This window comes from Caretta caretta, chromosome 1 (genome assembly GCF_965140235.1).
Source record: "Caretta caretta isolate rCarCar2 chromosome 1, rCarCar1.hap1, whole genome shotgun sequence".
NCBI classification, from domain to species: Eukaryota; Metazoa; Chordata; order Testudines; family Cheloniidae; genus Caretta; species Caretta caretta.
This window is the reverse complement of record NC_134206.1, coordinates 20,670,498-20,695,794: the sequence shown is the minus strand read 5'-3', so window position 1 is coordinate 20,695,794 and position 25,297 is coordinate 20,670,498. Positions and strand designations below refer to the sequence as shown.

The 25,297-nt window shown below is 44.9% G+C and overlaps 1 protein-coding gene across 7 annotated transcripts in view; it reads left to right on the top strand.

The window, feature by feature from the left end:
- The window catches only part of RAB30 (RAB30, member RAS oncogene family), a 63,787-nt gene that overhangs the window by 28,510 nt on the left and 9,980 nt on the right, over positions 1 to 25,297 (top strand). For 2 of the 7 annotated variants that reach the window (XM_048841340.2, XM_075126390.1), the window contains 2 exons: positions 17,581 to 17,681; positions 20,032 to 20,115. In XM_048841340.2, the coding sequence (XP_048697297.2) occupies positions 17,589 to 17,681; positions 20,032 to 20,115 (177 nt within the window). In that variant the 5' untranslated portion in view covers positions 17,581 to 17,588. Of the gene's footprint in view, positions 1 to 7,723; positions 8,037 to 8,066; positions 8,211 to 13,836; positions 13,950 to 17,312; positions 17,391 to 17,580; positions 17,682 to 20,031; positions 20,116 to 25,297 lie in introns of those variants that run through there. The other 5 variants (XM_048841350.2, XM_048841369.2, XM_048841386.2 and 2 more) reach the window with 5 other exon arrangements.

Genomic DNA, 25,297 nt, shown 5'->3' with positions numbered 1-25,297 from the left:
GTTTCCCCCCACCTCATACAGCAGTGATACTCCGACTGAGGTTTGGGAGCTGCAAGTGGCTCTTCAATGTCTCCCCTGCAGCTCTTTGCAGCACATGATATTAAAACACCATGCCATTTAATTATTAACCAGTCAGGATGCTTTTACTATATTATTAACCAATTGTAGAATACTTGCACAGTCATTTTGCTGTGAGAATATATAAATAGTAAATGGAACAATGAATTCACACTGCTGTGGCTCTTTTGGGTAATATTGATCTCTAATTTGGCTCCTGGACTACTGAGGTCTGAGTGTCACTGTTATAGACTGGTGTTTCTATAGAATCTTAGTGGCCAAGAGATAGAAAGATCTGTTGGGTCATAAAGCCTATTCCCATGCCAGGGCAGGCTCTAGCAAAGACAGAAGATGTATCTGAGTATTAACAGATAGTACTCTTGGTAGGGCCTGCTCCCATTGAAATCCGTGGTAGAGCTCCCATTGACTTCAGCGAGAGAAGGCTCAGGCCTTCAATCTTAGCTGAAAGGCAAGAAGAAGCACTGATACTGTCAGCCTGTGTATAGCACCAGTATTAATCCTGCCTCTGAAAAATTGCTGTAATCTTAAAACAAAAACAAAATCAAACACTTCTCGGTTATTAAGGCATAAAAATAAATGGCCACCGGTATGGTGCTGACACGCCAACTTCCACCCGCAAAGCTGTGTGTTAACCCCCATCTCTAGCTCCGTAGCTGAACTGTCACGGTTCCCAGAGTTGTGCGCCGCATGCTGACATCAGCGCTCGTGCCCGGGGAGAGGAATGAATTGGGTAATGTTGGCTGTTTGGGTTAAGTAAACAAGATGGAACCATTTAATTTTGGCCAGGCAGCTCTATAAATGCTGACAAATGTTTCCCAATCTGGTGTAGGCTACTCTAAAGAATGCAGAATTAGATGTTCTATTTATGTAATGCTCTTCATCCAGGAAAATCCCTAATACCTCAATATGCATAATGGGTATTTGGACACCCAGTTCCGTCTCCTATCTAATGAGAATTGGGCTTCCAAATCCGATGGCTTAGAAAGCCTCAGCCCTAGTTCATAAGGCCAAATATTGGCACATTGTGAGGACCACATAACATGGGTGAATTTCAGTGCCATGAAAGCAGAGCTATTGTGTCCCTGTGTTCCTGCCAGCAACACCCATCAGTAGACTTATATGTATAAATTAATCCTACCAGGAGTGTAAATTAATCTCTGTGTATGGAAATGCATAATAGCTGAGCTAAGAGTATAAATGCACAAACGTGAAGATGTGACTTACTTAGATTGTACAGCCTCTGGGGTAGAGATTATTCTTACGTGTTGTGTGCGTGTGTGTGCACATACAGTGCCTAGTGCAGGGGGGCCTCGATCCCCGATTGGGGCCTGTGAGTGCTACTGCAGCACAAATCCTAAATAATAAAAATGATCGCTGCCCCATAGGCCCTACCCTGGAACATCTTTCCTCTACTCCTCTTATGAGAGTCTATAGAGTAAGATTTCTGCAGCGAGTTGGACCCAGAGTGGAAAGCTTCCACCCTGTGCTCCCTCTTTGCCCTCAAATTTTCTCATGTGCACAAAGGCAACCAGACTTTGACCCATAAGATACGCTGAAATGCAGCCATCTCTGAGCTGAAGCAGGACAGCTGTTTCACAGCACACAGCAGCACTACATGAGTAACAGCACAGTGGGTTAGGACAGAGTGAAGAAGGACCATAGCAAAGTGAAATTATAAGGGGGGATTTAAAATAACACAAATATAATTACCTGAGCTGAAATTTGACTAGAACATGAGGAGGTTGGGTTAACTTCCTTTTGCTGTTGTGAAATGAGCCCTAGCATCTTTTATAACTAGCACCATTAGATATCGCCTCCCACAGTAACTGTGATATGTAATAACTGTAACAGAAGTATTAAATATAAAATTCTGGGACACAGTAGTGTAGATCAGAAAATGCAAAGTCAGGTATGACTCTGGCTCAAATCCTGCTCTGGATTTACTCCCACTGAAGACAGTGAAGTCACTCTGGATTTACACTGGTATAACTGAGAGCAGAATCTTCTCTCAACCTCCATAATTTACACTGTTTGTAAAATTAACATATATGGATACAATATGACTTATGGATCAAGACTCTGCTTCAGCGTTTAATTTCCTAGTTTTTCAGTTTGCATTGCACCCAGTCTATTGGGTATCATTCAGTTACTCTTTCTCATTTTAATTTGGTTTTTTTGGAAGACTATACAGCGTGTGCTTATTTGAGAGATACTGACAGTTGCAGTTCTCTGGCTAAATATGTACTTAGATACAGCTTTGAAAAAAGTGGCTACTCAAATATTCACTGGCAACTCAATTTCTATAAGAAATGCTGGCTTATTGCCAATAAAGGCTTTCCTTTCAAATAAGACCTTTGGATATAAAATATAGTCTCCTCTCTGCTAGTAGCAGATTTTAGAAGTAGAAGAAAATCTGCTTCTTGTTGAGGGAGAAATCAGTGGTGAGGAGTTTGGAGATTATCTTGGTGTGTAAATACGAGTTTTAGCAGTCCTTGAACAGAAGTGGTCACAAACAGCACCCAGGTAATCCCCTCTTTCAAGGATTTCAGCCAAATACCAGTGCCTGGTTCCCGAGGAGTAACTAGTTAGAATAAGGCAGTGATCAAACTTGTTTGCAACAGCTCTACCCCTTGAAAAAGTGCATCACAAAACGAACAATGCATACTTTTTTTCAAAGACTGAACAGTGCTAAAACACTCAGAAAAAGATCTTGGAAACTGTAACTGTGCTATATAGTGACTCACCATAACTATAGAGTGGGGGGGGGGGAGAGAGAGAAAAGAGAGGGGGGGAAAAAGAAGACCTTTTTATGGTTATTGAAGGCTTCATAGTTCTTGCTGTGCTCCACAAAATAGCTAGTTGGAATGCCATGGTGACAGCACAGACAGAACTCAGGACCTCCTGCTCTAAAAACACAGGCCCTTCCCACTTGAGTTAATGGAGAATGCTCGTTGCAGTTAGCAGTAAAAGGCTGATGACACCCAAAAGTCCATATTGCAACCAGTAGAGGAGAATGGTGCACGTGCACCAACCAGTTCTCTGAATGTATTATTTCTCGCTCGCGCTCTCTAAATTCCGAGAACTAATCTGACCATTTAGCGTGTTTGTCAAGAATAGTCGAAGAGAGGCCAATAGGCCATTTTAATGCACAGCGTGAGGCTGCTCTCCTTTTCATCATTGACAACAGATTCCAGTACGCAGTGTGGTCTGCAGGTCCCAGCTGTAAATTCCTCTCATCTCTTGAAAAACATTGTGCTAGCAGACTTGACTAAGCATATTTTAACTAGTGCGATGTTAAACACAGTTTTACCCTTCGTGTAGGCAGGGACATTTAAACACAATGATTTGTGTTTAAAATCGTTAAGGTTAACCATGGCCTGCTAATGTTTTTAAATACAACTGTCCCTATTTACCCAAAGGGCAAAATTGTGTTTAACATCGCATTAGTTAAATGTGTTTAGTTAACACGTTTGCTAGCATGACACTTTTCCCCAGCATAGACATGGCCCAGATGCTGCAAAGGTGGGCAGGGGATGGATATGCTGCTCCATTTCCAGAGGAATGTAATGATTGGCACCCATCTCTTCATAATAACCCTTCTTTGCCATTATTGAGCAGCCTTGATATGTTATGTAAAAGGAATTCAGTGCTTGATGGATGCCCATGATGCAGCCTTGCATCTGCTCAACAGAATGTGAGTCTGAACACAACACTGTTCTTGGAACTTGAGTTCAAATCCCATCTGTTACAATGATGCTCTGTGACCTTGGCCAGTTCAGTTAATCTCCTTGCCTCTGATGATGATATGGGTTGGGGTGCTAGTACCTATTATTTGTTAGGTTTAATTTATTATTTGTATTTCACTAAGTGTGTGGGGTGGGGGGGCTAATGAAGGATCAGAGACCTGTTGTGCTAGATACTCGGTAAAAAGACAGTCCTTTCTCCAAAGGAGCTTGTAGACTAGGTTATAAGAAAACACAACAGGTGAATGATACAGACACACACAGGGCTGCAGAAAGGAGAGGATAAGTTAATAATAAAGCGAGCAAATTACCATTCAACCAAGTATCATTCAGTTACTCCATTTGCCTCTGCTTCAATTTCTAAATGCAGGAATTTGAATGCCTCCTTCCCTTACAGGGGGGTTATGAGGCTGAATTAGAACTTCAATAGCTTTTCTCATCTTGGAAGCACTTTACATTGTCAGTTGTATTCTTCTCCGAACACAGAGTGATGTAGGAGAGCTCTCATCGCTGAGAGAGAAACCTAGCTATGAAAAATACCTAAATATAGAACAGAGATTGAACAAAGCCCTGGCTGGGATGATTTAGTTGGGGATTGGTCCTGCTTTGAGCAGGAGGTTGGACTAGATGACCTCCTGAGGTCCCTTCCAACCCTGATATTCTATGATTCCTTTTTACAGGATGAATGAACTATGTGCTATAAATTGCCATCCCTCCTATCCCAATTGCAAGGAGATGGCCTATAATTATGGTTGGCTAATTTCCTATAGTTGCACTGAGGGAGGCTCTTGTGTTAAAACATAGCCTTGTATCTCTGTTTCCTCACACAAGAGAATAAGGCAGTGATTTCCCTACCATTACTGCCTCGACACGGCATGTTGTATGCACACCTGAATTATAGTATTTAACTAGTAATAGCATACATGAAGCTTGCTTTTTCCTTCTTGTACAAACTGTAAAAGCAGATACAAACAAAATATAGAAACAAGTTTGAGCGATTTTTAAAAGTGAAGTACATCTTGAACTAGTCACTATTGTTCTCTGTCCACTGTAGTAACCTTGGACCAGCCCACCTTGCAGATTAAATACTTTGCATCTCCATAGTGTCTGCCATTTAGGAATCTCAGAGAATTCTACAAACATCCTTATCATTTACCAAGCTGTAAAACCATTGTTGTTCCCCCTTTCATGGATGGATTATCAAAGTTCAGAGCAGTTTCCCAAGGTTATGAAGTGAGTCAGTGGCAGGACTTGTGTCCTTATTTCCCGTTCCTGTTGTTCCCACCAGATGTTCCTTCTGTACATGCAAATGCAAGAGCCTGTGATTCTCCGTGTTCCTTGTGTCAGAATGCACTCGCATTGACACCTGTGCTAGTGAACGCTGTGCTGATCCAGAGAGAGAATTTCCCAGAGGGCTTGTCTTGGGAAGGAGTCATTGCTGCACTTCAGGCTATGTTATAAAATGTATGTGAGTGCTGCTAATTAAGGGGTCCAGTTCTGCTCTCACTGAAGCCAATCACATAATCAGACTGAACATTTCAAAATAAAATGGCTTTTTTATTGTACAGTGCACCTATGGTTCTTACAGCTGTAGCATCTTGGCTTTTGCAGTTTCGACTTTGATTTTTGTTTCTGGAAGAAAACTTAACACACGTGCATGTAATCCTCTAATAGGGCAACCTAGGAACTCTATTAAAGCCAATGTCTATTTCTCTTTGGAGAACTAAAGATGCAGGAAATCAGGCCGCATTTGGTGTCAGTGAATAAGAGGTATTCTGGCTACTCTTCAGGAGGTGCAGCTGTCTAGACACTCTTGTTATTAGCAAGATCAAATAAGGAGATAAGATGTCGTCTGGAAGAATCAGTTACAACGTCCAGAAGGGTGTTTTAAGGCAGGGATGCCTCCTTTTACCTTGCCTGTTCACTCTCCTCCTTACCAGGGGCCACAGGTTTGTAGAAATTTTGGTGGTGCCCAGAAACTCCCCCCCCCCCCCCCCAAACTCCACACACACACCAGCCTAAGGCTCTGGGAGGGAGTTTGGGTGGGGGAGAGGGTCTGGGGTTCAGGTGATTGGGGTGCACGAGGGGGTGGGGATGCATGCTCTGGGAGGGAGTTTGGGTGCAGAGGGTGCGAGGGGTCGGGCTCTGGGAGGGAGTTTGGTGGGGATGGGGTCTGGGGTGCAGGCTCTGGAAGGGAATTTGGGTGCAGAAGGGGTGAGAGGTCAGGCTCTGGGAGAGAGTTTGGGTGGGGGGGGGTCTGGAGTGCAGGCTCTGGGAACAAGTTTGGGTGCTGGGTGCAGGCTCTGGGCAGGGGGTGGGGGTGCAGGAGGGAGTGGGGGTGCAGGCTCTGGGAGGGAGTTTGGGGAGAAAAGTAGGTGCAGGAGAGGGGTGGGAGTGCAAGAGGGAGTTAGGGGCGGAGGGGGTGCAGGGTGCAGGAGGGGGTGAGGGGTGCAGCCTTTGGGAGGGAGTTCGGGTGCCAAAGGGTGCGTTTGCGGAGGGGGTGTGGGTGCAGGCTCTGGAAATGGATGCGTGGGTTCGATGCTTACCTGGGGCACCCCCTCTGGCAGCGGCTCCTAGGCGGGGCAGGCCGGGAGGTCTCCTCACGTTGCTGTCTCCAGGTACCACCCCAGTAGCTTCCCATTGGCCACAGGGGCGTTTGGGGCGGGGGCAGCGCGCAGCGGCACAACCCCCTCACACGGGCTGCAAGGACCTGCCAGCAGGCAAGTGGAACAAGCGTGCAGGAAGCCGCTCAGCCCTGCTGCACTGCTGGGTGGTGGCGGGAGCCCCAGGGCTGTTTTAAATCGCCCGGGAGCGGCAGGTGGGGCCAGGGGGAGTGGGGAGGGGAGTGGGAAACGTTGCTGGAGCCGGGCCCCTGGGACAGGAATATTCCTGGTGCCCGGGCATCACAGGCCCATAGAACTCGCCGCCCGTGCTCCTTGCTGTTATTGCTAAAACTAGCCAGTAATGTTTGTCAGGCAGGCTCCAACCTACAGTCTGTGAAAAGTAACTTCTTTGGTTTAGCAGGCCTGAGAGCAAACTGATGAGCCTCAGCCAGGACCTGTTTTGTTTTTTTTTGTTTTGTTTTTCTGCCACTGCTCCTGTTGCTCATTTTGAACAAATGGCGTCTCACCTTAATATAGCAGCTGTGAATTTTAACCTCTCGGCCCATATAAAAAGGGCAGATTGATTGCTGGTCTCCACCTGGCCATCCATTTGCTGATGCTGAATTTTTAGTCTATGACTAAAAGATCAGGGTGGTGCCGCATTTTAACTGCTGTCAGAGAGTTGCAGCGGTGATGGTGAAATCTTCCCCCTGAATTACCAAAGGTCAGTGAAGTTAACTGCAAAGACCATGGCCGTCCTACTGCTCCAAGGCTGGTGTTTGTGTAACTCACTGTTCAGTGTCTGTGTCTGTCCCGCTATGTGCCCAATCCACAGATACCTGCTACAGAGTGTAGTCCTTTAGCTCCAGTTGTAGAGGGTGACACTGTTTGTTCTGGAAGTCCCTGGCTCAATGCCTGTTGTCATGACCAAGATGGTGGCCATGCTATCCATCTGACTTCAGGAATCTGATGTTCTGTCTCTGGAAGACCGATACCTTCCGCATGCATTGCCTTGTGGGCCAAATTTCTCAAGGGCATACGCTCCATTGACATAAGCTCCTTCTTCTGTGGGGTGAATTTGGCCTTATGCCAATGTTTGTGGTTAGTGCTTGCTATTAAGTTCTGTTCCTGATCTTCGGAAAACCCCGTTGTACTGAGCTGGGTGCATTATCTAATTGAGACCTCCCAAAGAGAGTCTGCCATGGTCAGCTATGATGGTCCTCATCGACACAGGAACAAACCACCTTCACTTGGAAGAGAGTCTGGAGTGTTTTTTTTGTTTGTTTTTGTTTTTTAAAGATGTGAATGCTGCCTCAAACAGCCAGCAAGACCCCAGCAGCTACTGGAGTTGAAAGGAGGATTGTAGTCAGAAAAGGAACGTCCATCTTGGAAGAGACCAGATGCGAGAATCTCAGGCAGAAGATTTTTGTTCATGTTTGGGCATACCCGTATCCTTTTCCATCCCCTTTGTGCCATGCCTAGTAGAACTATAGCACAAAGGGGTGTCTCAGTCCAGTGTATCTTGGAGGCAGTGGACTTTGAGTAGCTCCTGTGACATACTTCCCAAACACCAATAGGGGAATGGAATCGAGAGACTGAGGAGATAACAGTAGTAAGCAATGGCCGTTTCTCTGGCTCATTTACGTGGGGCAGCATGATAGCCCGTATTCAGAAATCTACACCTTTTTAACGGAAGTTTTACTATTTGTTGAAGAGCTGCCCACATGAAATTCTGCTGGCTTTCCACACAAGAGACATTCCAGTTAGCTTATGCTCAAATAAATTGGTTAGTCTCTAAGGTGCCACAAGTACTACTTTTCTTTTTGCGAATACAGACTAACACGGCTGCTACTCTGAAATCATTCCAGTTAGTGTTTTTGGCTGTAGTTTTTGAAACTCTCATAATTTTTTTCCTTTGGGGAGGAGGGAACAGCTTTTGAGTAGATTAAAAGCCATTTTTGGCTGGCGTTTGGCAACACAGTTTTTCCACAATTTTAAGGTCTGTCCTTCTGACATATGGGTTGGTTTCTTAACCCTTTGCTATTGCTGTACAGCGTACAGCCTTGTGACTGTATTTTTGATTGTGTACTGTACATGAGTTGGGTATTCTGAAAAGTCTCACTAAAATTCCCACATTTGTGACCATCTACCCAGGGGCATCATATGCGGAGTAGGGACTGAACCCTGGATCCAAAAGCATGAGCCTGTTCTCCCTGAGCTAAAAGCCAGCTCTGATAACTCAAAGGCCTTACTGACTTATGACCCTGTATATGGTCAAGCCACTAGAGGGGGACAGAGTCACACTGTGTAGGGTTACATAAATAACAGTTATTGCTGGTTCAAGACTTCTGGAAGTGCTGGCTCCTGACCACTTTGCATTCTGCCACACTGAACAATAGTAATTTACTTGTATTACTAGTAGCTGAAAGCTCATGTTGTCAGACAGTTGTAGCAGTTGGACCAAGTAACCCACCATCTGTGCAGTCTCCCTCATATAACCAGTGAAATCGTTGCATGCGAATTAGCTGTTGCCTAAGGGTGGTGGTTGGTTGAATTACCTCTGATATCACAATGGGACTCTTGGCATGGCATAAATACATGCTATACTCTAGCTGAAAGCCAGTAATGTTGCACAGGTGTAATTTATAAAGTCAAAATGGCTGAGAATGTAAAAATTGGATGGTAACAGACAGTAAATCCCAGTGATGGTTGAACCTGGTGATATTCTAAACAAAAAGAGCTCTGAACCGTGCTGGTAACTGTTTTGATCGCTTCACACTGACTCAACAGATATTTTAGGCTTCAGAGTGACACACAGAAGGTGACAGTCCTGGAATTTTATTATATAGATGCTAGAACCTAGAGGCTTCTGTCATGGATCAGGGGCCCATTGCACACAGCACTGTGCATAACAGGAATAGTAATAATAGTGCTTTCCCTCAGTAGATCTCAAAATGCTTTACGCGGGAGGTTAGTATCACCCCCATCTGTAAAATGGGGTTAACTGAGGCATAGAGAGAGGAAGTGACTTACCCATGATCACTCAGCAGGTCAGTGGCAGAGCTAGGAATGGAAGCTAGGTCTCCTGAGTCCTTCTGCAGTACTCTGTCCCCTACAGACCCCACACTGTCTCCCATAAATATAAATAAATGCATTTTATTTTATATATCCGATGAAGTGAGCTGTAGCTCATGAAAGCTTATGCTCAAATAAATTGGTTAGTCTCTAAGGTGCCACAAGTACTCCTTTTCTTTTTGCGAATACAGACTAACACGGCTGTTACTCTGAAACCTATATACAAGTGCTATCAAATACATAAGTTAAAGAAACTGGTGCAGGGAAACAAGAAAATGTTTGTTCTAATCTTTCTTATAATGATATTAGGTTTCATTTGTTATAAAAATGGAGAAAAATTTTCAGGTAGAAGTTAGATTCTTCCCCTCCATCCCTCACTGTGTTGCTTTTATAATTTTATATATATAATAGGGTTTTGAAAAAGTTGGCAGTTCTCCTTAAAAAGATTTAATAAGTTGTAAAGCAAAACATCTGTGCTCCAGAGCAGAGATTTGAGACACCAAGTTGCTGCCTGGAACTAGTGTTGATTGAATTACATCTTCCTCAATGTAGTGGGGGTTCTAATGGAACTGCCAACACAGCATTTGACTGCTATAATAGAAGAAAAAGGGTGTGTGTATCAAGAGGAGGGTGTGCACTGACATGCAGAGAAATGGGTGCTGATATGGCAAACGCTTCGGCACGCACTTAACTTTGTTCACATGCATAGTCCTGTTGAAGCTGGGCTCCATGTAGGAGTGATTGCTGTTGTTTTTTGATACAGATACTTAAACATTCTGTGACTAGATTGTAATTGTGTTCCAACTAGAAGGTCAAATTTTGTCCTCCCAATTAGTGAGGTTTTCTGTAGTCAATACATATAGTCTACAGTGTAATATTATAAACCCTTGAAGTCCCTTCTGATCCTATGGTTCTATGATTCTAATATTGGACAGATATAATGTAAATGTGCATCTATAACCTTTTAATTTATATTGTCTATCTGTTTAGCTGTGCTGTATTGTTCAGCCCTTTGTCAGTGGTGGGGGATGTTTAATAAAATTACTTACCCATGACACTTCTGTCAATAGGACCTCTTAATACTATTTAACGGACTCTGAAGAGTGATATTTATCTTTTTCCTGCCCTTTGCCTGGCAGTGCCTCCCTCCTCTTGTAGGCTGTGCACCATCACCACCCTCTTTCAGATCTCCCTTCATAATTCACTATCTCTGTGCTACAGCTGTGCCATCTACTCTACTTCAGCACCTAATCATCTAAAAGCCAATGTTACAAAAAGGTACTAAATAAAATAAAACAGCTAGTATGATTGGCTGGGCCCACAAGGAACAGCCCTCCTCAAAGCTGTGACAAAGCGGCCTTTGGCAGGACACTACTGAGAGTATCAATTCAGGACAAATTGCTTAGAGCAGGGCAGTCTTTCACTACTAGGACGCACCAAACCAGCCAAACAGAGAGGACTGCGGTTTTACCCCACTGGCTAACCAGAAGTCATACAAGCAATTCCCTCAGACACTCCAGTTTCCCAGTATCACCACCAGCACCACTCCTTATGGGGATGAATGGTTATGAAAACCAATACCCCAGTAAAAGAAAAAAGGTTCTCCTGATCCCAAAGGACTAAGCCCCAGATCCAGGTCAATATACAAGTCAGATCTTACCCACAAATTACGCTGTTGCCAATCCTTTAGAATCTAAAATCTAAAGGTTTATTAATAAAAAGAGAAATATAGACGAGAGTGAAAATTGGTTAAATGGAATCAAATACATACAAGAATTGCAAAGTTCTTAGTTCAGGCTTGTTTGAGGCTTGATGGGATTACTGCTGATTTAAACCAATCAAGTCTCTAGAGTATAAACATCCCATCTTGGATGGGTTGTTCAGTCCTTTGTTCAGAGCTTCAGTTTCAAGCACAGTTCCTCCAGAGGTCAGAAGCAGGATTGAAGACAAAATGGGGACGTCCCCCAGGGGCATTTATATAGTTTCTCCCATGTGGAAGATCACCATTGTTCTTACTGTGGAAAATCACAGGAGCAAGATGGCATTTGGAGTCACATGGGCAAGTCACCTGTCCATACATGACTGACTTTGCAGGTAGAGCAGCCATTGCTCACATGCTGCCTTGAACGTTCCCAGGAAGGCTCCTCAGATGTGGATTGGAGTCTCCCATGAATCTCAGTTAAGCGATTCTTGATTGGGCACTTAATCTGAAAAATCCTTTCTCAAGAAGCTGACCAAATACTTCATTAATGCTACTTAAAATCAAACACATTGAGATACAAGTACATAGCCAATATTTATAACTTCAAATACAAAAATGATACATGCATACAGACAGCATAATCTTAAGCAGCGAATTACAACCTTTTTATAGACACCTCACTTGACCTCCATTGTACAAGATTTGGTGCAACTATAGGACCTTGGTTGCAACAATGATCTGTACAGTCACAGTTCAGGTCAGTAACGTCGCAAAAGCTCAGTATTCCCTTCCTTTTGTTTTCCAGTGTATTTGCGCACTCTCTCCTGCAATCCCTTTACCCATCCTGGAGATGGATCTGTAGTTCAAGAACTACAGATTATTATGTTGTCTAAGGCACCCCAATCCAGCAGAGTGATCCATGCATGTTGATTCTTAAGCCTAGGTTGAATCCTATGGATTTTAATTATTCTCTATGTTGGCAGATCTCTCTGCAGGATCAGGGCTTAGTTTTTGGGACCCAAATCTTTAGCAGTTGAAATATTATACATTTTTTGATTGAGGCCTATGGGAATTTTGCTATTGAAGTTCTTTAGGACAGAGACCTATTTTATTGTCTTGTCTTAAAGCTCTGAGAACATTGTTATTGAGGACAAGTTCATTGTTATTGAGGACACTTTCTGTCTTGATTCCTGGGGAAAATTTTATTGCCTGATCTCCAGAGTGTGTAAAGCTTAGGATAACTCCTCTTCTAGCTGATCTGAGAAATGCCTGGCCTTTGAACCTTGGTATTCTCTTGAGGCTTCCTTGGGAAGAGTAGTGGGTGCAAATCATTGCCAGTGTACATGCTTACACCAGGTCTGAATTTGGCCTCAAATATAAACCCTGCCCCAAGCAGAATTGCTGTACCTCAGAGAGGGAGAAGAGCCAGAGGCTCCATGACGTCTATTCGGGACCCTACCCTTGCCTTACCCATTTTGCATGGGAGGTGCTCAGGTACTACAAAGATCAAAAATTGGTGTTACCATAAAACTCTAGGATAGGAAGATAATGTGAAAAGCCCATGGGGCAAATACGTGAGTGTGAGGGCATGTCATGCTTGCAACGTCACTCCTTTTAAAACGAGAACTCAATTGCCCAAAGCAATTAACATTTCCCAGCTGGCTTTTGAATCGTTACCCTGAACTTACGGTGCTTGTTCTGTTACCCTGAGTGACTGCACATTGTATGTTCAGTCGTCAGGATGTCAAAGATGAGGAGGAATCTTCTGTCTGCACTGCTCTTCCATGTGTCTGTTTGGATGCGAAGAGCAGATAAAAGAAACTATCCAGGTTGTAGGAAGCACAATGGAAAACTACTAGAGTGGGAAACCAGGCTCAGCTTGGGAGAGCTAGTATGTGAAGTGAGTCAGATTCAGGGAGAATAAAACTCACTTGGAAAGAAACTAAATAAAACTGGAAATTAAATCCCCTGGGGAATAAATCCCAGGGCACTTACATACTGCAGATAAATTCTTTGCCCATAGCACATGCCGAACAAAATACTAAACCAGAAAAATATCTTAATCATCCACAAACTCTGCTGTGCCTCATGCAGACTATGCGGGGGGGTAGGGGGAGAGGAGATTCTGCTGACTTTACTCCCATGAATAAGTCCCACTGAGGTTCCTGGCAACAGTACCAAGCACAGAAATTCCCACAGGAGGTGGGCAGTAGGTCCCTGTCAGAAGGGAGCAGTCTGGGGGGCAAGCACACCATGCTATCTCACTAATATGTTTCGGAGACGATAGAGCTGCCTGTGGCCCCATTGTGCTGGGGTACCCCCTTTAAGATATTTCTTTGGGAAGTGGAGGATCTGGTTTGGAGAGGGTGCATGGAGGGTGTTAGAAAGAGATGCATGCACTGGTACTTAAAGCGAGGAGGCCCATAGATTTCCCCAGGCATTCCCCTACACCCAACCAGCAGCCTGACCCCCTTGATCCATGAGCCCCTACGCACACCCTCTCCAAATTTCAGTGAGTGGCGTTGCGACTTGGTGCATGGGGTCCTAGTGCCACTCATGTCTGGCTAGATTCAAAAGTGGTTGGATCATGGTACCAAGTGGTACCTCTGCTCCCAGCTTCATGGCTCTGGCTATCTGTAGATAACCCAAGGGTCCAAATGTGCTTCTCTGGGAAGAAATAAAGTCTCTCTCTCTCTGATTTGTGGGGCTTTTTTCTTCCCTTTGTGCCTCTTCTGGATTTCACTATGGGTGAGTGTGATCCAACTCCTACTTATTAATTTTAAGTAATAATGCTTAGCAGATCACAAGTGAATAATGAGGAGTTATGTTACTCTGAATCAGTATTTGTTTAGTTACTAAGTGCCGTGTCAAAGTTCCTTTGAGCTCCACTATTCCCTGGCCAGTGAGAACAACAATTATAGTGGTTAAAATACACTTGCTCGGTTAAGAGAGAAAGAGGAAAGAAAAATTTATTAATATGCGACTGAGTCATCCGAAAAAGTCCCTTGGCTAAAAGTTGCAGAAGCAAGAAAACTTTATAAGAGTAATGTAACTTTTTGATTAGTCCAGTGCTGACAGTTTTAGGATCTGTGCACTGTGTTTATATATAATGTGCATAATCGAAGGCCCCAGTCCTGCCAGGAGCTCTGTGCAGGTGAAACCCCACACCATGGGGACCCCACTGACTTCAGGGAGATTTGGTGCAGAGGTCTGCATTCAGAGCTCATTGAAGGTTGTGGGGGTTGGAATTACTTAAGGCCGTGCCTAGGCACAAAAGCTGTTGTACTACTTTAACGAGTTCAGTATCGTTAAATGGTACAACTTCCCTAGTGTGGCTGCAGCTATTCTGCTATAAAGGTGCTTCGACTGGTATTGCTTACACCTGTAAGGGAACAGGATTAAGCTATACCAGTATTTTACCTCAGTACAACTGTGTCCACACTAGGGGTTGTACGAGTATAACTATTCTGGTAAATCATACTCGTAACCAACATAGTTATACGGTACAAAACTATGTATAGACCAGGCCTAAGTGAGTTAGGAGTACAAATCCCATTGACTTGTTTTCTTAATAAAACTTGTGCTCCTAATTCATTGAGGCACTTTAGAAAATTCCACCTAGGGCCTAAAAGTTAGTCAAGTTGAATTCAGGACACACTGGGAAACCTAGAGGTGCCCTTCTGATTTTTATAAGTGGGAAATGAATGAAGAGAGAAATGGTTTGATAAACTGAGAGAAGGCCAAGATTTTTAACTCCTCACGTTTTGCTCAATCCATTTTATTTTTTCTGTATTTCTTGCTTGTTCCATCCTTGCTTATTCACACCCTTTATGTTTAGTTTTAGTTCTGGTATTTAATTTCTTTGTTTTGTTTGTTTATGGCTTTGGCAACTGGCTTGTCGTCTTGTTTCAGTTTTGGGTCATTATCTCATACGATTAGTCCTGGAGTCTAACAAAGAGGATCAGACATAACTCTAGGGTATGTCTGAGCTGTTGAGCATTCATAAATGTAAACACGAGAAAGCTACAAACAAGTTTAAGTTTCCTGAGAAGTTAAGTTTGAATGTTGGATGGCTTCGGGGAACTGGCAATGGGCATCAGATAGGACTGGGTGAAAGTATATCCCAGGTTTTGAAGGACCACAGAGATCTCTGGTCCAGAACCAGTGCTAAGGAAGTTTTTACTGGTCCGAAAAGAACTTGCATTGGTTGACCAAAGTTTTCTAGCTTTGGCAAGTCATGAAGCATGAAACATTTTAACAGTGGTGTCACTCATTTAATTTTAAGAGGGATGTCAGTTTTTCTTGGTTTTGTTGCTGTTTGTGACGGGGTCTGCTTACCCTGCACTAGGCCAGACAGGGTTAAGCCCATACTATTGACAGCGGAAGTCCCGCTTCCCAGGCAGGACTGGGCCTGCTCCAAATGCTCTAGCAGTATAAAGGGAGGGAGCCCAGCTCATTCTGGGCTGGAGGCTGCAGGGGAAGGACCTGTCTGAGAAGCTCCTGCAGAGGACCAGCCACAGCCCCTGACTGTGCTGGGAACCAGAGCCTCCCTGGGCCTGCCTGTGACCAGAGGAGCCACAGGAGGCGATCGGCACAACAGACCATGGAGAATCTGAAGCCTCGTTGTGGGAGACATCAACGCGGATACTGATAGGAAGTGACCCAGGGAGGGTGACGGAATGGTACCTCCCACTTGGGAAACCTCAGTGTGTTTTGTTGGGATACCCCGCACCACTAATGAGTGGCAAATTGCTCTGCCATTGTTAGGGCCCTGAGTCGGGGCCTGATGAAGTCGGGTGGGCCCGGGCCCCCCTACCGGGGCCACCAGACCCCTTGGTGGGTGTGCCCCCCCATTGAACTCTGGCCGCTAGGCCACTTGCCCTGCACCCCATACTGCATTTGTTTTTTGACGCAGCCCCTCCTCTGGGTCCACCCATCCAGGCCATATATAAGCGTTGCTATTTCTACCTGCATAATGTTTCTAATAGTCAAGCTCTTCCACCTGTCCAGATTCCCAAGATTCTTGTTCAGACCTGCATCTCATGCCTTGATTGCTGTAATGTCCTCTTCTGCTGCCTTGATGCCAACCATGTTGTCCACTGAAAAAGTAGGGGCAAGAATCCTCTTCCTGTCTCATTACTCTGGCCACATCACCCTCCTGTTTGCATCCCTCCACTGGTTCCTCCTTCTACCCCACCAGATACCATTTAAGGATGCTTATAAGGCCTCTCCCTATTTGGCCAATGCAGTCTCTGCTCTACTAGCTTATTAGGCTGTCAGCGTTGCCTTCCCCTTGCCAGTGAGGGCCGGCTTGATTGTTGGCTTCTTTGCTGATTCCCACTGTCCCCTGTGCCTGGGGAAACTCCCTGACAAACATAAGAAGTCATCCGTCCTATCCTGTTTTTAAAACCCTCTTTTAAAATGTTTCCCCAGCCATAGTGCCACCAAGTTGCTACCTTCTGGAATTACTTAGGCAGGTTGTGAGCTAAGATTTTGGTTTTATGCCAAACCATGTTCATTTTATTGTGAGGTCATTTTCCTATTTACTAATCCCCCCGCCGCCGCCACATTCTCCCATTTTTTTTTTTTCCATTTCATCCACTTGTTACATCCTGCCAGACGCAGATAATGCACTCCATGGGGCGGGGACACCTCCTGTGCCATTGGTCTGCACAGCACCTAGCACAATGGGGCCCCGTTATCAGAATATGAACATTAACATGTTCTCTTTAGAAAGAGAAAATTAGTGGCTTAGTCCAAACCAGATGCATTGGGAGCAAAATGTTTAATGAAACCTAGGACCGGTCTCTCCAAGGCTTATGACGTAGTACGTATAAGGCTCCTTACGGAAACTGAGCAAGGCAGGCTCATAAACCAACATTTGTAATTCAGTCCAGTTGGCAGCCTGAACACTGAGGACCTCATTGAATGGAATTAAAGTCCACACTCAGTCATCTTTTTACAATAGATTTTTTTTTTGCCAGGCAGGATGGCAAAGGTTGAATTGGCTCTGCCAGCTTGTGGTCAGGTTTGTGAGCATGCGAAAGGCCTTTGTGTCAGGAAGATAGGAGTTCTCTCACCTTTGTAAGTGCAATTCCCTTATCTTATCAGCAGTGCAAACTCTGTAATGACCTTTGTCCTGAGTATTTGGAGAAGTAAAGTTCAGCAGTAACTAAACTGATCCCAAAGGTGAGTACTGGTTTCCCTGTTGCAAGGGAATCTGAAAAACGCATTGATTTGTTAGTGGTGCCCTGCAGAAATATCACATGCCGGGCTCTTGAGAGTAAAGCGACAATGCAGAGCTAACACTCTTACCAGCTGGTTGAACCTCAGCTGATGCTTCCCCTTTGGCTTATTTATATTTCTCTTTCCCTTGCAGCTGTGTAAATGAGTATGGAAGATTATGATTTTCTGTTCAAAATTGTTTTAATTGGCAACGCTGGCGTGGGGAAAACCTGCTTAGTCCGACGCTTCACTCAGGTAGGATGTTTCTTCTCTTAATGGGGAAAATACTTCTGTGCATATTGGGGAAGTTTTTGGTTCGTGTGTGTAAATCCATTTGAACGAGTAGCTGTCTCTAAAATAGCTTGGAATCTGTAGCTATGAACTGAGGTGCACGCCCACAACGCAGATCAGCTAAAGCACTTTGTTGTGATATCAACATCCCCAGCATAAGTCCTGGTGCTGTAAGTGTACCTGCAAGGGGTGATGTCCTGCAAAACTAGCCCCCTTGTTGGCAGATCTAGCTGAGAGAAAAACGAGGAGACTATAGATGCCCATGATTTTGATGGGCTCTGGATCAGGCCTGAATGGGTCACAGAGACTGAAGTACCCTCTTGCTGCATCCTGTCCCTCTTCTACCCTGAACCCTGCAGAGGGCTGGGAAGCTTTTAAAGCTGCTGGAAACTGCTATCTGGATAGAGAAATTCAATGTCTGGGGTTGTCAATGCAGCACCTTCCATCACACTCCCTTTAAAAATTAGGCTTTGCAAGCGTTATAAAGGCCATTTAATGATGACTTAAGAAGACGGGGGAATGAGACCATATGTTGCTCAGCAAACCTCTCAACCTCCTGCTTTTGTTTTCTTCTGTGACCCATACAGCTAAATCCTTAAAATAGAAATGGGGGTTGGGCAAGTCCCTGCTTGCCTTGCAGAAAATTAAATTACAAGTGTTGGGCACTTAATCTGCACTTTTCTGCGCAATGATACTGGGGAAAAGGAGGAGCAGGATTTCTGTAACCGAGGTAAAGGGGAAGTTTGCATGATACTGTATGTAACACCAGTTATGGTTTCTGGGCAAGTTTCACTTTAAAGTCTCAGCACTTTTTCTCTGTGATTGGTTTTAAAATCAAGCCTCTGGAAATCTTAAAACTCACTCTTTTCCTCCCACTCCAGCAGCAAGCAAATAGCTGGCAGCACTAGAGCTAAACCCAAGGGGCTAAACTGTAAAATCGGCAGCCAATTCTGCTGCTTTCCAAGCTTTGGCTTGCTGCTACTGGTAGCAGAGGCAGATATGGACAGAAATCAGTGTGGCTTTGTGTAGGTCTACAGGCCTGGAAACCAATAATTGAAAAGCTATTATTATTTTATTGTTGCTTGGGTCCCTCTATTTAACTATACCAAGATATAATACTACCACGAAACGTAAGTTGAAGCCTCTTGACGTTGCTACTGTCAAGATAGCAGCTGACTGTCGGTTCGCTCACAGAAACCTTTGTACAAGAATGTGAGAGGATTGCTTGGAAAGTGGCTTTCAGAGAGTTACACAACAGTGTTGGGGAAATGGAAAGCTGTGATGACAAAATGTTCTCTTCTAATGAATGTTCCTAAAGCTTTTGCCACCACTCACTCCTAGGAACTGAGAAATTTGACATAGTGAATCAGCTAAATGGCCAATCTAGTCCAGTGCCCTGTCTCTGACATCAGTCAATACCAGATGCTTCAGAGAAGGGTATAAACATCTATAGTTCTTTTTTCTTTTCTTCCTCCTCTTTCTCGATCCCCCTTTTCCTCTTGTTTGCCCTCCCCATCCCTGCCTCACAAGTCCAGTTGTCATATTCCTTACTCTATGGAAAACAACTGGAGTTGAACTGGAGAGACCTTTGTACAACAAGAGACATGATCAGTTCTTTTGTCCCAGGTAACGTAAGAGTTGATTTTGCTGCCACTCCAAGCATTGGATTCCCAGTGCAATCAATTGGAGCTTTGTATATGGAGTGGGTGAAGAGTCCAGTCCTCCAACAGCTAGGGCAACAGAACAATTGATTGCATTTCCTGTGGTACAGAGATCTCTATGAATTCGTAGATCATAGATTCTAAGGCTAGACTGACCTTCTGTATAGCATGGGCCATAGAGCTTCCCCAAAATAATTCCTTCAGCATGTCTTTAAAAAAACCTATCCAATCTTGATTTAAAAACTGCCGATGATGGACAATCCACAGCAACCCTTGATTATATTGTTCCAGTGGTAATTACCCTCATTGTTAAAAAGTTGCACAATATTTTCAGTTTGAATTTGTCTAGCTTCAACTTCCAGCCATTGGACTGTGTTAGTCCTTTCTTTGCTAGACTGAAGAGTCCATTATTAAATATTTATCCTCCATGTGGGTACTTATGGACTGTGATCAAATCACCCTAAATTGACTCTGAGTTGTTTCCCCATCAATTGATACTTCTCTCTGATGGGAAAACAACTGTTTTGGGGAGAGGGGAGTAGAATTAGAGGAGGCAGGATGGGACAAAAGCCTGGAGGGGATTCATCAGCAGGTGAAATCTTCTTTCTCATCTTACTGCAGAATCTGCTTTAACCAAACTGCTTTCTTTGTAGGGGCTTTTCCCACCAGGTCAAGGAGCCACTATCGGAGTTGACTTTATGATTAAGACTGTGGAGATAAATGGTGAAAAAGTGAAGGTAGGAAACTTCCAACTTGCTTTGTTGTGTCCAGGAGCGGATTTACCATGAAACAAATCATGCAGTGGCACGGGGCCCCAAAATGCAGAACAAATCTCATCTGACACCCTGCACCTAGTCCTGGCCCCGGTGACGCAGCAGGGCTCAGGCAGGCTGCCTGCATGCCATGGCCGGTGGCCCCACACTACTCCCGGAAGCGGCCAGCTGCTGGCACATCTCTGCGCGCCCCTGGTGGGGGGGAGGCAGCTCCGTGTGCTGCCCCCTCGGGCAGTGCATGGAGACCCGCTGCCTCCTCCCCCTAAAGGGCGCGAAGAGACGTGCCAGCAGCAAGGCTAAGGCGGCTCCCTGCCCACTCTGCTTTCTTCCTGGGAGTGGCACATCGCAGAGGAAGCGGCTGGCATATCCCTGCGGCCCCTGGGGGAGGTGTGTCTCTGCGCGCTGCCCCCGCCCCAAGCACCAACTCTGCACCTCCCATTGGCTGGGAACTGCGGCCAATGGGAGCTGCAGGGGCAACATCTGCGGGCAGTGGCATGTGGCGACCCCCTGGCCCTCCCCGCCTAGGAGCCGCTGCCAGAGGGCTGAGTATGCCAGTCACTTTGGGAGCTGCGCTGCCTGAGGTAAGCACTGCCCCCCTCCCGCACCCCAGCCTCCTGTCCCAGCTCAGAGCCCGCACCCAAACGTCCTCCCAGAGCCCGACCCCTCCCTCACCCAAACTCCCTCCCAGAGCCCAGCTCCTGCACCCCAACCCTCTACCCCAATCAAGGTACCTCACCTTTTCATTTACTTCCCATTACTTCTAATATAGGAGGGGGATGAAGGAAAAAAAGAATGAAAAATTTGGGGGGGGGATAAGAGAGAATGTTCTTTTTCTTGGCTGGGTCCCAAGGGGGGGCCCCCAAAAATGAAGCTGTGCACAGGGCCCCACTAACTCTAAATCTGCCACTGGTTGTGCTACTGTCCAGGTTTAGGTGAATTAGTGTTAATTTTTCTCTTTGTAATCTGTGATGGAAGCAATTGTCAGGTGTTTGAAGCTCTGTGATGACATATAGGAGAGAGAGAGAGCGTGCTTGTAGCCTTATTGCCTGGAAAAGTCTGGACTCTTGAGTCCTATTCCTGGCTCTGACTTGTTTAGACCTTGGGCATATCATTTCAGTGCTGTGCCTCTGTTCATCTGTGAGGATAATAATAGTCTACCTTTGAAGAAGGGTGTTGCAAAACTCAATCCATATTTGTACAGTGCTTGCGTATTAGGGTTTATGGATGTGCAAAGAACTATTTCAGTTCAACCTCCATTTACTGAACTCCTGTTAATTCGGATGTGGAATGCTCTCTCCTCCGCCAGCTGTAGTCATTGCAGCTCTGTCCCTACAGAGCTCCTAAGGTTCACTGGTGTAGACCTGCAGGCTTGTGGAGTTCTGCAGGACTGAAGGGCCCTAGAAATACCTCCAGTTTTGGTTGAGCTGGCCGGCCTTGGAGAAACTGGATGACTCTAGTGTGACAAGGTGGGTGGGAAGTGTGGTGATCCGTGCATTCAATGCTGTGAAAGTTTCAGTTGACCCGTGAAGTTTTCCTAGAGTTCAATTCCCTGCTATACTAGTACAAGCTCACAGATGGAAATGAAAAACTAGTTGATTTCTCTTCTCTCCCTTCTGGTATTCTAGTGGGTACTCAGATGAGAGAGCCAAGGTGGTGCAAATTACTTGCTGTGTGGATTAAACACACAAGGCAATATTTTCAAATGTGGGTGCCTGAAGTCGGGTACCTAAATCTATTTAGGTGATGAAAAGTGGCCTGATTTTTATCAGATATTCTGAGAACCTGCAGCTCCCTTGGGGTCCTCAGGTCATCTGAGAAAATCAGGCTATAGTTTGCCTAAATAGGGATTTAGGCACCTAATGATTGACTTTTTTTAATTATAGGAGTGTCTAGAGTCCCCAGCCACATTGTACTAGGGCTTGTACAAATCTGTAGTAAGAGACTGTCCCTGCTATAGGAGCTTACAATCCCTACAGACAAAGGGTGAGAGAAAGGAAGTAGAATTGTATTATCTCCATTTTATAAACTGGGAAAGGAATTGCAAAAAGACTAAATGACTTTGCCCAAGGTCACACAGTCGGTCTGTGGCAGAGCTGGGATTTGAGCCCGGACCCCTGAAGTCTGATGCAGTGTGCATCAGCCACAAGACAATCCTTCCTTCCTTAGTTTGAAAAGTTTTGGCCTTGATGTCCTGTCTGCTCTCTAGAGGGATTACAGTTCTCATGGCACATTTTAGAAAGAGGAAGGGCATTTTACCACTCACCTCCTACCATGCAGAGGTGTCTTCATTCCTACCCTCAAACTATGGGTGGCTGCAGGCCAGTGGTGGTCTATGTGTATAATTTGTGATTTGGGTTCTTCATAGGGGTGCTGTATACATGTACATTCATCCTCTTAGAGAGACACAGAATTCATGAGTGGGGCTGAGTAGACTCTTTGCTCATATAAGGTGAAGGAAAAAATGGAAATCCACAGGAGCATCGATCAGAAAAATCAATTGATATACTTGGGGAAGGGGCACCAGGCAGCTCTTACTCATGTAGCTTGTACTTCTGTGTCAATAAGCCCAGCACGCACTGACCTTGGCTGCATTAGAAGGGACATAACCTTTATGGCAAGATAACATATGGGAAGGAGTTGTTTGCAGACCACACAGAAAGAGGGGTTTTTCTTCCACTTTAATTATCCCAAGGACAATTCCAGGCCAAAACTTTCTTAAAGTGGGAGTCTAATGTTAGGCTGCTAATGCAATATTTAGGCATCTAAATAAATGGCCTGCTTGGAATAGAAATGCTGGCTGCTTAGCTCTCTTGAAAATCATACCACTTATGGATGCAGGAGCCTAGTTTTAGGCAACAGATTTTGAAAATCTTGGGCCCATTCTTCTCTAACTTGGGAGTTTTCTGTTTCTCTCTTCCAACTTCTTTTTATACTGGAAAGTCACTCTGAAGGTTGTCAGTGAGGTGCTCGTGCAAACCTGTATCTTGTGGAGGTTCTTTAGTAAATACTAGGCAGCTGATGATAGCAAAATATGATCTGAGCACAGGCTTGAGAACCAGCAATCTCCAGAGTGCTAATTCTGGCCTTGGTGACGCCCCCATTTTGTGGCCTTGATCAAGTGACTGTCCCTTTCTGTCTCCATTTTTCTATCCTTAAATGGGGATAACACTTACTTACCATAACAAGTGCGTTACCACCAGGATTAACTCAATGTTGCTCACAGTGCTTTGAAGTTAGGGAGGGAGCAACAGGAGAGAAAGCATTACGTACTAAGGTCTTGCCTGCATTTGGGATTTTTGCACCGTGGGTTAAGTGACACAATCCTTGCTTTATACCAGTTTGGCACACTGTTGCAAAAATCCTTTAACGTAGACCAGCCCTAAGTAGCCACCATTGTACAGTGCAGAAGGCTTATAGGCCGAGAATCTTTACAAAGCAGACACAGCCCTGTCTATCCAGATAGGGTCACCTGAAACATTTGAATGTGTGCGTGTGAGTGTGTGTGAGAGAGAGAGCGCTATCTACCTATCTAATCAATCAACCCTTATTTCAAGCAGCCTACAATTAGATAGGGTTGTATTATATTTAGCAGTGCTATTGACAGGTGACATTTAGGAGTGAAGAATTTTCATGTTCATTCTCTATATCAGTGGTTCTCAACCTAAGGCCACCGCTTGTTTAGGGAAAGCCCCTGGCGGGCCGGGCCGGTTTGTTTACCTGCTGCATCCACAGGTTCGGCCGATGTGCAGCTCCCACTGGCCGCGGTTCGCTGCCGCAGGAAGCGGCATGGGCTCAGGGATGTGCTGGCCACCCTTCCTGCAGCCCCCATTGGCCTGGCATGGCGAACCGCGGCCAGTGGGAGCTGCGATTAGCCAAACCCGCGGACGCGGCAGGTAAACAAACCAGTCCGGCCCGCCAGGGGCTTTCCCTGAACAAGCGGTGGCCCTAGTTTGAGAACCACTGCTCTATATGGTCCTGATCCAAAGATGCTGAGCCAGATTCTTCTCTCACACTGGTGTAAATCAAGAACAACTACGTTTAAGTCAGTCAGTGAAGTTAAACCAATGTGAAACTTGTGTAAGTGAGAGGGAAAATGGGCCCTGCAGATTTAACTGCCAGTCACTACTTGGGGTCTGAAAGTCAAGCTGGGTTCTTTCTGCCTCTTGCACCAGCACTGGTGGTGAGAGATTCTGCAATCGGAACCTAATTGATTTTTCTTGATGTGTGAGGCAGAATAGAATCCACCTTACTCTCCCACAGGTGTATTTGCTCAACAGTGCTAACAGGAGTAAATACTTGTATATTAGCAAGCAGGTGTGACTCAGGCATGCAAAGTTGAGATATCAAAATGACCTGTCACTCAAACTAGGGACTTCTCTGCCTATAAACTCATTGCAAAGCTCCCACATGGTGACTCCATCCACTCCACCCACCGCCTGCACCATGGTTAAGGGCTAAGATGAGAGAGCAGCACTATTTATGGAGTAGTTCTTGGTATTCAAGACTGCTTGGGAAAATGTCCTTAGAGCTTTTAGGATTGCATTCCAAAATCTATGCAGACAGACTTGCTAATGTGAGACGTCTTTGCAAGTCATCTCAGTTTGAAGAATAGTGAAGAAAACTCAGGGAGAGACCTCAGTGTAAAAATCAAGACAAGAAAGTTCTGAATCTCTTCATATCCTTTTGCATGATACAGCATATGAAACTGTGTGATCCAGGGCTAGTTTTTTGGTCTGCTTGATCTTTTCTGACAAAATCAAAATTAAAAAAACACTCAAGCCACAGCTACTCTATGTAGATCTGATTAATGCTGTCATAAATATAAAGGTTTCAGAGTATAAATGTAAAGGGAAGGGTAAACACCTTTAAAATCCCTCCTGGCCAGAGGAAAAACCCTTTCACCTGTAAAGGGTTAAGAAGCTAGGATAACCTCGCTGGCACCTGACCAAAATGACCAATGAAAAGACAAGATACTTTCAAAAGGTGGGGGGAGGGAGAAACAAAGCCTCTCTGTCTGTCTGTGTGATGCTTTTGCTGGGGACAGAACAGGAATGGAGTCTTAGAATTTAGTAAATAATCTAGCTAGATATGCTTAGATTCTGATTTCTTTAAATGGCTGAGAAAATAAGCTGTGCTGAATGGAATG